At 50.4% G+C, this 9,954-nt stretch overlaps 2 protein-coding genes across 3 annotated transcripts; one reads left to right on the top strand and one right to left on the bottom strand.

Annotated features, from left to right (window-relative positions):
* Positions 1-329: 329 nt before the first annotated feature.
* Positions 330-8,974, top strand: Rgp1 (RGP1 homolog, RAB6A GEF complex partner 1). Of its 2 annotated transcripts, none has more exons than XM_027403234.2 (9): positions 330-471; positions 761-895; positions 1,276-1,412; positions 1,669-1,752; positions 1,851-2,000; positions 2,214-2,360; positions 2,563-2,690; positions 2,924-3,113; positions 4,423-8,974. In XM_027403234.2, exons 2-9 carry the CDS (start codon positions 780-782, stop codon positions 4,644-4,646), a joined length of 1,176 nt encoding a protein of 391 aa, XP_027259035.1. In that variant the 5' UTR covers positions 330-471; positions 761-779; the 3' UTR covers positions 4,647-8,974. The 2 variants fall into 2 exon arrangements, with proteins under 2 accessions (XP_027259035.1, XP_027259036.1); XM_027403235.2 differs by lacking the exon at positions 330-471 and adding an exon at positions 484-634.
* Msmp (microseminoprotein, prostate associated) lies at positions 4,777-5,864 on the bottom strand. Its single transcript, XM_027403237.2, has 3 exons — positions 5,701-5,864; positions 5,382-5,490; positions 4,777-5,054 (listed from the first exon to the last, which is right to left on the bottom strand). The coding sequence occupies exons 1-3, from the start codon at positions 5,828-5,830 to the stop codon at positions 4,874-4,876; spliced, it is 420 nt and encodes a 139-aa protein (XP_027259038.1). The 5' UTR covers positions 5,831-5,864; the 3' UTR covers positions 4,777-4,873.
* Positions 8,975-9,954: the final 980 nt, after the last annotated feature.

Genomic DNA, 9,954 nt, shown 5'->3' with positions numbered 1-9,954 from the left:
CAATAAAGTCGCCGCGGGCTCTCTTGGGTCGCGTCTCTAGATCCTAGGCGGGAAGGGTTGGGCCTTGTTGTCATTGGGCCGCGGCGAATAGCTCGCCCGGCCAAAGGCCGACCGGCTCCGCGGACGGGGGCGGAGCCGCGGTACCTGCCCGCAGAGCACCGCCCCTGGGACCCTCCCGGGAGCTCGCGGCGACCTTCGGCCCCGCCCCGGGCCGCCGCGCCAGGGTCTCCAGGGCTGGATGCCGGGTCCCTCCGGCCCGGATCCCCAGCGCCTGCGCTTAGGTGCCACCGCTGGGAGGGTGACCACACAGCCCAGGGACCACCCGAGCCCTTTCCGGCCGGAAGCACCCCGCAGGTCGGACCGGAAGGGACGCCTCAACCCTGCAGTGTGACAAAGGAAGTCCCGCCTCTGCCGCACCGCTGGCACCGCGGAAGCCACCGATCTCCGAGCCGGTCTCGGAGGGGCGGTCAGGTGAGGACCTCCATCTCTAAGAGTCCGAGTTTGTATCCAGAGACGTAACACTCAGCGGTGTCCTGGGCTAGGATGTGGAGCCTCGGGGGAAGCGGGGACAAAGGCAGGCCTGGAAACCTGTGGGTGGCGGCGCAGGGGGTCTAGCCCGACTCTGGACGCAGAGGTACGGAGTCACTATCCGTGCCAGCTTCCCACCCGCACCGAAACTTGAAAAACCCTACTTCTCGCGCCCTGGGGCTCTCCTTCCTTTCCCCTGTACTGACTTCTGGCACCTTATGTTTCCTTCTAGATTTGGTTCTGGAGCTGCCATGATTGAAGTGGTGGCTGAGCTGAGTCGAGGTCCTGTATTTCTGGCGGGGGAGGCTCTGGAATGTTTAGTGACTGTCACTAATCCCCTGCCCCCGACCGCCACTTCTGCATCCAGGTGGGGATGCTGGTATTGAAGGTGGTGGCCCCTCAGGGAGGAACCCTGGTATCGCTCTCTCCTTCTAAATCAGAGCTTTGGTTGTCCTGTAACTACACTACCATTACCACCTCCTCCTTGCTCATTCTGTGCTCTCATTGTAGGGAAGGGCTTTTCAACAAAGATGTGGATGACATGGGCTCCTATCCGCCTTTCCTCCTCCTCCCTCTCTGAACTTGATGCACTTTGCATTGTGTAATGGTTTCACTTTGGGGGTTCTGGATTCCCCGGTCACTTAAGACAGTTATCTAACCTTGGTGATCTTGTCGGACAGCGTCGGAGGGAAAGCATTTGTGAAGTCAGGAACTGTCTTCTCATTCCTTCTTTTTCCTCTCTCACAGTGAGGCTCTGGCCTGGGCCAGTGCCCAGATCCACTGCCAGTTCCATGCCAGTGAGAGTCGAGTGGCACTGCCACCCCCTGACTCTAGTCAGCCGGATGTCCAGCCTGACAGCCAGACTGTCTTTCTTCCACACCGAGGTTAGAGATAGAGTGTTTGTCTTGGAGGGAGGGGAAGTCATTGTCACCCAAGGGTAAAGCTAAGTTGTTCTTGTATTATGTAGTCACCAACACACCATGAGTATAGGGGAAGGTTGACTATTGATTTCGGGATATAAGACTGTTCCCATATTACATCAGAAAGAGTTTGCAGTTTTTCTGCTTCCATTTTCTGTGTGACTCTGGTCAGTAATGGACAATGGAGTCATTTCATTGCAGTCTTTCTTATTTTTCATAGGAGAGAGGGGTCAGTGTATCCTGTCTACTCCACCAAAAATTCTGTTTTGTGACTTGAGACTAGACCCTGGAGAGTCCAAATCATGTGAGTGATTGTCCCCCAGCCTGAAAGTGCCTTCTTAGTCTCCTGGAGGGAGAACCCTGGCTGCCTCTAGTTGTCCTGACTATTATTTTCCCAACCAGACTCCTACAGTGAAGTGCTGCCCACAGAGGGACCACCTTCTTTTCGGGGTCAGTCAGTCAAGTATGTCTACAAATTGACCATTGGCTGCCAGCGTGTCAATTCACCAATCACTTTACTCAGAGTCCCTTTGAGAGTTCTTGTGCTGACTGGTAAGTCAGGTTCCTAGAGGGAAGGGGTGAGGTAGAGGCTTACCAAACATAGTCCAAGAGGACCTGCCAGGACTCCTCGTGTTAGAGACAGTGCTGAGGATGAGATGGGGACCATAAGCATGGCTCCCCCTCAGCCCCTTCAGGTTGGACTCTAAACCAATTGTCTGTTTACATCTCTGGTTTGCCCCCAGAATTACCTCTACTCCTCTCTAGGTCTTCAGGATGTCCACTTTCCCCAGGATGAGGCTGTGGCTCCATCAAGTCCATTCTTAGAGGAGGATGAAAGTGGGAAGAAGGATTCATGGCTAGCTGAGCTGGCCGGGGAGCGCCTCATGGCTGCCACCTCCTGCCGCAGCCTCCGTGAGAACCTTTCATAATTGCCCTGCTCCAGCCCTACTCTTGTTGTATTTCTGTCTGAAAAGTCTCCTGCCTGCCACATCCCTTCATGGGTCCACTAATATCTTACCCCATTATAACAAAAAGACTCATGTTTGGCCTCTGAGACTCAATCTTAGATATTCCCCAGTGTAAACTGTAGCCTTTTGTTATCAATTTTCCCCAGATTTATACAATATCAGTGATGGCCGAGGGAAAGTTGGGACATTTGGTATCTTCAAATCTGTGTACCGACTCGGCGAGGACGTGGTGGGGACCTTAAACTTAGGGGAAGGAACCGTAGCTTGTTTGCAGGTAAGAAAGGAACAGGGTTGTTTTGTTTTTTGTTTGTTTGTTTGTTTGAGGGGGAGAGAGCTTTGTTTTGTTTTTGTTTTTTGTGCTCAGCTTGTAGGGCTAGGGTGGAAGAGGGGCCTGCATAAAGAGGGGTGGTTTGTAGAAGTGGAAATTGGGGTTCCTCAGGGCTACCACTCACCTACCATCCATATTTCCAAATGCCTGCTGGTATACATCTCTCCTTTTGCTCCCAGTTTTCAGTAAGCTTGCAAACTGAAGAGCGTGTACAGCCAGAGTACCAGCGACGCCGTGGGACAGGAGTTGCCCCTTCAGTGTCCCATGTGACTCATGCCCGGCACCAGGAGTCCTGCCTCCATACAGCCAGAACCAGCTTCTCTCTCCCCATCCCTCTCTGTTCTACCCCTGGCTTCTGCACTGCCATTGGTGAGAGCCTGACCATTATTGGAGAAAGGAGAAGGGGAAGTAAATGCTGGGCTTGGATAGAGTGTAATGAGCCTAGATCCCTAAAACTCCCAGACATATACACCCACATCCAGCCCAACCCTTTGCATTTTTCACATCTTTCCACTTTCCTTGTTTCTTAGATGTGCTGACCCCTAAGCTCTTAACAGCTTTATAAAGTACTGTTCCTGCCCCTGTAGTGCACTGGTCTCTGGCTCCTTAGCACATTGACTTCAAACTACCCAGTCTTGACTATCCTGATTTTGGGTTTCTAGGTAGATCCTTAATGGTGTCTCTGGTTAACATATTAACACACCAGATTTCTTAAAAACGAAGTGTTTGATCGAAGCTCCTGCCCTGTGTCTCCTCTTTATGGATACAGTTTGTTTTTTCTTTCAAAAAATTTGTTTGTATTGTTTTTCTAGCAGGGTTTCTCCGTGTAACCCTGGCTGCTCTGGAACTAGCTCTGTAGACCAGGCTGGCCTTGAATTCACAGAGATCTCCCTGCGTGCGCCACCAGTGCCTGGCTGGCCTGGAGTTCACTATGTAAACCAGGTTGGCCTCAAACTCACAAAGATCCACCTGCTTCCATCTCCTTTTCCTGAGCACTGGGGTTAAAGGCATGCACCATCACATCCAGTCATAATTTTAAATACATTTATTTATTTAGTGTGTGGATCTGGGCATATGCATCACAGCATTTGTGTGGAGGTCAGAGGACAACTTTCTGGAGTTGGTTCTTTCTACCATATGAGTCCTGGGAATCAGATTTAGGTCATCAGGTTTGGCGACAAGTCCCCTTAACCTGCTGAGCCATCTTGATGGTTCTGAGTTTTTTATTTTTTATTTTACTAACCATATCCTGTTATTAGCTTTTACTACCTACCACTTGCTTGGTTTTTGTTTGTTTGTTTTTTTTTTTTGTTTTGTTTTGTTTTGTTTTGATATTAGGGTCTCATGTAGTCCCCTCTTGAACTTGTGGTCTTCCTGCCTTCACCTAATACTGGGATTACAGGTGTGTGCCACCACACCTGAACTACTTGCTTTTAGAGCAGTGGTTCTCAACCTTCCTAATGCTGCAACCCTTTAATACAGTTCCTCATGTTGTGGTGACCCCCAGCCATAAAATTATTTTCAGTACTACTTCGTAACTAATTTTGCTGTTGTTACAAATCGCAAGGTAAACATCTCTTTTTCGGTGGTCTTGAGTGTCCCCATGAAAGGATCCTTTGACCTATAGGGGGTTGAGAACCACTATTTTAGAGTATCTGTCTCTGTCTTTCTTTTGCAGTGTCCTTGAAGTGGCGATTGCATTTTGAGTTTGTAACATCCCGGGAACCAGGATTGGTCCTTCTGCCCCCATTGGAGCAGCCTGAACCTTCGACCTGGACAGGGCCTGAGCAGGTGCCTGTAGACACCTTCAGTTGGGACCTTCCCATCAAAGTGCTTCCTACGAGCCCCACCCTGGTCTCATATGCTGCCCCAGGCCCCAGCACCACTAGTATAACTATCTGAAATTGGCCCACATGCCCACTGTGGCACTAATTTCTTCAAGATACTGAAAATTCAACACCTGGACTCCAGTGGGGCCCACTTTTCCCACCTGGGGCCCTGCAGCACAGATGATGAGAACCAGGCTTCCAGCTGTGGTATTGATTTATTTATTCAGAGTAAATTGGCAGCCGCTAGTGGTTTCCCTGGAAGTGGCAGCAGCAGTGAGCAGTCAGCAGATGGGTGATCCTTTAGCTGGAGTGGGGAGCAGGAGCCCCAGGAACAGGGGTGTTAGCTGATCCCCATTCTAGATCGGGTCCTCCCCCTTTGCAGGGAAGCCGAGGGTCAGATTTTTGCACCAGAGAAAATTGACAGGTTCCTGCCTCCTGGCGTATTTCACACTCAGCGGGGAAGTCAATGGGATGCTGAGACCTAGAAAACCAAAGATTGGGAGAGTCAGTACAGTGAAAAGCCACCTTTATGGCATGCCCTTGCCTCTCATGGCCATCCTCCAATATCCTCCTCTAGTGTCACCCAGACTCCCTAACTCAGCTCTCCAGTCCTGTATAAGGACTGTTTAGTTTTCCAAGCAGGAGTATTCCCTCCCGATCTACCTCGTCTCCCCTTTCTCCTTGGTGCCTTCACATCTGTGGTCGCATGGCACTCTTCTGTTATTCTTGTCTCACAGAAATTAGTTACTCCCTGGCCGCCCCTCAACCCCATCCGTGGCATTCCCTCTGACCATTCTTGGTCACTTACGTGTCACAGCAGCCCACACCAACAGGATGCAGACAGGTACAATGGAAACAGTCCTTGCGGAGCCAGGATTCACCCAGAGTGAAATATTTCCCATCATAGTGGCAGGGGGCTAGGGAAGAATGAGGGTGGTTCTGTAGTAGGTGAGAACTGGGAGTGTTGGCAGCAGTCTTCTGGCTGGGATGGGGGAGAAGCCATGCACACTAGCCCTCCATACAGTCCTTCCTGTTTGACAGGTTGGAGGACTGAGTAGTCTAATATAGGCTTATCTCTGAGCCTTCACCACCACCCCATCTTTTCCTTAAGCCTCAGTCCATCTTACCTTGAGCTTGGAAGTAACACTTGCTGTTCACTCCTGGGTGCTGCAGGAGCAGAGACACCACCAGGCAGATGCTCCTCCAGCCTCCCAGGATCCCCTTGCCCTGTCCAGCCCAGAGCATCCTTAGAGTCATTCCTGTAGCTCTTCTCTCAGGCCCTGCTTGGCTTTTGTTCAGGTTCCTCTGGTCTTATCCCTTTGCTTTTCTTGCGTGGCTTCTTGACTCTTTGAGTTTCTCTCTCCTTGGGCTCTTTCTCATACCATGGCCCTCTGCTCTAACAGGCTGAGGATGTTTATAAAGTGAGGACCCTGGCCCCCTGCTGAGTAGAACTGGACAGGCTGTAACTCTGTTTCCTGAGGTGAGGGCATGAAAACGAGGTCCAGCTTTTAACAAGCTGTGAGAGCTGATTCATGCCCCCACACAGCTAGGAGGAAGGGGGTGGCCATGGAAGGGGCACTGGACTGGGCACTTGCCCAGCCAGGAGGGGGAGGGTTGAAGGCCCCAGGTGGTCCCCAGATCTCCTTGACCTGCAGAGAGGAAGCATTCCATCAACCCTCCCTCCTCCACCACCAGGGGTGTGTGTGCTGGGATCCCTGCCTGGACCGGAGGGAGGCATTTCCTGGGGATGGCTAATCTTGTGCCCCAGCCAAACCAAGGAGCTGCAGCAGGGTGCAACTGCCAGAGGCTCCAGGAGAGCAAGCAGGCATCTGGAGTGAAGAGCATGTTTCCTTCCATTCCTGGGGCAGGCTTTCCCTAATGCATCTGAGAAATGGCTACCCTCAGCATTGTGGGGCACCCCAAAGATAAACTTGCCACATTGTTTTTTACCCCAAAGGGGCAGCAGATGCAAGATTGCCCCAATCCTAGCAATGCCCTACCTCAAAGAGAAGCATCTTTTCCAAGTACCCTAACAGATCATTGAACTTTCACAGAGGTGTCTCCTCTTTCCTCATGATGGTGTGAGGCTTGGTGGACTTCGGTCTTAGGCATTCTTTGAGTTTTGCCGGCTCTGGGAGACTAGAAACTGACTGTTGGGACTCAGGTCGCGACTCTTCCTAGCTATCTGACCTCACACAAGTCACTTTGCCTCTGTCATTCTTCTCTTTATAGAAATGCCAGCTCATGGGCTCATCATGAATAGCACATGGGATGTTCTTAGCACCATCTTTGGCTCATGGCTCTCATAAAATAGCCACTTATTGAGGCTAAAGCACAGAGAAAATGCTGCTGTTCTCTCCCCTGGAGGACAGTGAGCATTTCTGCACAGCTGAGGGCTGCTGTTGTGGACTGCTGTCTCCAGGCCAACATCTGCTTTCCATATTTATGCTCCAGGGTACCCTACTGCCCCCTTGAAAAACAGATGTGGCCCTGGGAGCATTGTAGTTTCAGTTGTTGACATCTGGAGTTCCTTGTGTCTAGTTTGGGACACCGTGCTGCTACGGATTAAGCCGCTTTTCCCACCTTATTACCTTGGGAAGAGGGATGCCTTACCTTCCCTCCTGCTAGCTTTAGGACTCTGCTTTTTCTGTGTGATCATGTGGATCCCAAGCCAGCTTTGTGACCCTTGTGATGGTGGTGGTTTATCAGGGCCCTGATCAAACTGGACCTCTTCACTTTTACTTTCCCACATTTCAAAGACCCAGCTGTTGTTCCAACTATCCCTCTCCTGCTCATAGGACATTTGCTCTGGTTTTCATTCAAGCCTGTAGTCCCATTCATGCCAAGCTTTACTCTCCATCACCTGGTACAGCAGATAGGACTTACTTTTCTGCGTGTCACCTCTCCATTCAGCCCCGCTGTCAGTACAGGTCTAATTCCTTAGCTGTCTTCCTCCAACATAGCTTTGGCTTTGGCCAGGGATGTAGTTCAGTGACAGAGGGCTCGCCTACCGTCTCAGTGTCCTAGGTTCCACCCCAAGCACCACCACTCCCAAGTTGAGTGAAAGAAAACAAGGTTCCCTTTCAGAGGGGTGTCAGGACAAAAACAAAGGAAAACTTAGCAGCGTGCACCCAGGTAGGCTCCTGTGTAGGGGCATCAAGCATAGGGCTTAGAAATCTGGTCATTAGTTAGCTTTAGCACTGCTTTGGGGGGGGGGGTACCCACCTGAAGGCTGAGCATAGACTATTTTCTGCAGTAACTACAGTTACTGGAGGCAGTGGGGTGCTGGAAGTGGGACCTGGTGGGCATTGGTGTATGAACTTTGAAGTGAGCATTAGCTGTGACAACTGGAAGGAGACTGGGCTTGAGCAGGATAACTTTCTGAGGTTGCAGGGTAGCGTAGAACTGCTTGATGGTCTGGGCACTGCTGTGTATGCGTAGGGTTATCAGTGGCTAAAGCCACTGAGTCCCAGGAGAGCAACCTTTGGGGCAAGGGGTGGGGCAGGAGTCAGGATGGGGGTTGGCACAGGCCACCTGTGCAGGGACAAGGAAAACATCCGCTGGAGGTGAGCCAGGCTGTGTTCCTGCAGTGCAGGCAGGTGGCAGAGTGAGGAAGTGAGTACATTCCGGGGCTGAGTCACCCCAGAGCTGCCCACTTTCCCCAGATGGGACAGAGCATGGCCTTTGAAGATTATGGCTCTGGGAGATTTGGGGACTGGACCCTGGAGAGAGGAGGGTCTTAAAAGAGCCCAAAGAAATCATGGAAGGGGCTTTCTGTCCAGCTGGCACCGCAGTACAAAATGCAAAGTCCCAAAATTCACAGCTTGTTTCTGAATAGAGCAGCCAAACAGGGCAGAGAAAAGGTCCTACAAAGTCTTCCTAGAGAGGAGGATCCAGAAAAACTGAGAGGCAGGTGGTGAGCCTCAGGCTTCTGAGAAGAGTGTCCACCATCCCAGGGGGTAGGGTGTGACAGGTCAGAGGTGTCTGTCCAGAGGCCCATGTAAAGGATAGGATTCAGAGAGAATGGAGAATTGGATTATCTGGATCTTTGCAGTAGTTCCTGGCTCTGAAAAGGCTTTCTGTGGTGGGAAAATTATGTTTGGATTTCTCAGGTAGACTGGAACATCATCTTGGCCTGGGATGGCAAAGGTAGTAGACGGTATAAAAACAAAGTAATCTGTGTCTACCGTTAGTAACCAGCCTGCCGTTCAGTACCCCTGTCCTAGGCCCCCAAAATAAGACTGTTAGGGTTTTTCCTATATAACCAGCCCAGTACTGAGAAAACTGAGGGTTGCCACTAGCTTGAGGCCAGCTTGGGCTACAGAGTGAGACCCGATCTTAAAAAACAATTTGCTTTTACTGAATTTTAAAACAGAATCTTGAATAAAAATTGAAAATCAATGTTATGTGTTTGGTTTAAAACCAAAACTTAGGTCACTTAGTTTTATGGGGGCTGGAGAGATGGCTTAGGGTTTAAGAGCATTTATATTTGAAGTCCTGGGTTTGATTCCCAGCACCCACAGGTTTGTTCATCACCACTCATAATCCCAGTACCAGGGCATCTGACACGGTTGACATAAATACATGGATGGAAAACACACATGAATAAAACCTTAAAACATTTAATTTTTAAATTTAAATTAAAAACAATCTTACTTTCCATACCAATCCCAGCTCCCTCTCCCCCCTGTCCTCCCATTTCCCCCACCAACCCCCCATCCCACTCCCCAGGGAGCGTGAGGCCTCCCATGGGGGATCACCAAAGTCTGTCACATCACTTGGGGCAGGGACTAGGCCTCCCCCATGTATCTAGGTTAAGAGAGTATCCCTCCATAGGGAATGGGCTCCTTAAGTCCGTGCACTAGGGATAAATAATGGTTCCACTGCCAGAAGTCCCATAGACTGCCCTGGCTTCCCAATGGACACCTACATTCAGGGGGCTTGGTTCAGTCCTATGCTGGTTCCCCAGCTGTCAGACTGGGGTCCATGCACTCCCACTTGCTCAGGTCAGCAAAACATTTTAAAAGATTAGTTAGTTATATGGCCAAACCTGGTGGCTCGTGCCTGTGCTATCGGCACTTGGGATGTGGAGTCTGAGGCGGTAAGAGCATCTTGAGCTGGTGAATTCCTGACCAGAGCGAGAGAGAATTGGCTGTATGATTTGAATGTTTTCCTTTGCTGATCTTGGGGCTTTTGGACTGTGCTGAATTCTGCATATCCGTCTTGGATCTTATCAGCAACACACTTCTGCTTCCCTTTCCTTTATTTGTCTTTATTTTTAACTTTAACTTTTCCTCCACAACCCTTTCGCCTGTCCTGGGTATTCTGACCTAAGTAAAAGTTTCCTTGGGATGGGACATTGCATTCTGGTATGCAAATAA

Source organism: Cricetulus griseus, chromosome 2 (genome assembly GCF_003668045.3).
Source record: "Cricetulus griseus strain 17A/GY chromosome 2, alternate assembly CriGri-PICRH-1.0, whole genome shotgun sequence".
NCBI classification, from domain to species: Eukaryota; Metazoa; Chordata; class Mammalia; order Rodentia; family Cricetidae; genus Cricetulus; species Cricetulus griseus.
This window is presented reverse-complemented; position numbering and strand designations above follow the sequence as displayed.

What these genes read in the sequence shown, in the direction of transcription:
- Rgp1 (XM_027403234.2), top strand. Translation starts at nt 780, where the DNA reads ATGATTGAAGTGGTGGCTGAGCTGAGTCGAGGTCCTGTATTTCTGGCG. An exon ending in TGTCTTTCTTCCACACCGAG is followed by an intron (nt 1,413 to 1,668) that starts GTTAGAGATAGA and finishes TATTTTTCATAG; the next exon opens with GAGAGAGGGGTCAGTGTATC. An exon ending in CCCTGGAGAGTCCAAATCAT is followed by an intron (nt 1,753 to 1,850) that starts GTGAGTGATTGT and finishes TTTCCCAACCAG; the next exon opens with ACTCCTACAGTGAAGTGCTG.
- Msmp (XM_027403237.2), bottom strand. Translation starts at nt 5,830, where the DNA reads ATGACTCTAAGGATGCTCTGGGCTGGACAGGGCAAGGGGATCCTGGGA. An exon ending in GTGTTACTTCCAAGCTCAAG is followed by an intron (nt 5,491 to 5,700) that starts GTAAGATGGACT and finishes ATTCTTCCCTAG; the next exon opens with CCCCCTGCCACTATGATGGG. An exon ending in GGTGTGGGCTGCTGTGACAC is followed by an intron (nt 5,055 to 5,381) that starts GTAAGTGACCAA and finishes TTGGTTTTCTAG; the next exon opens with GTCTCAGCATCCCATTGACT.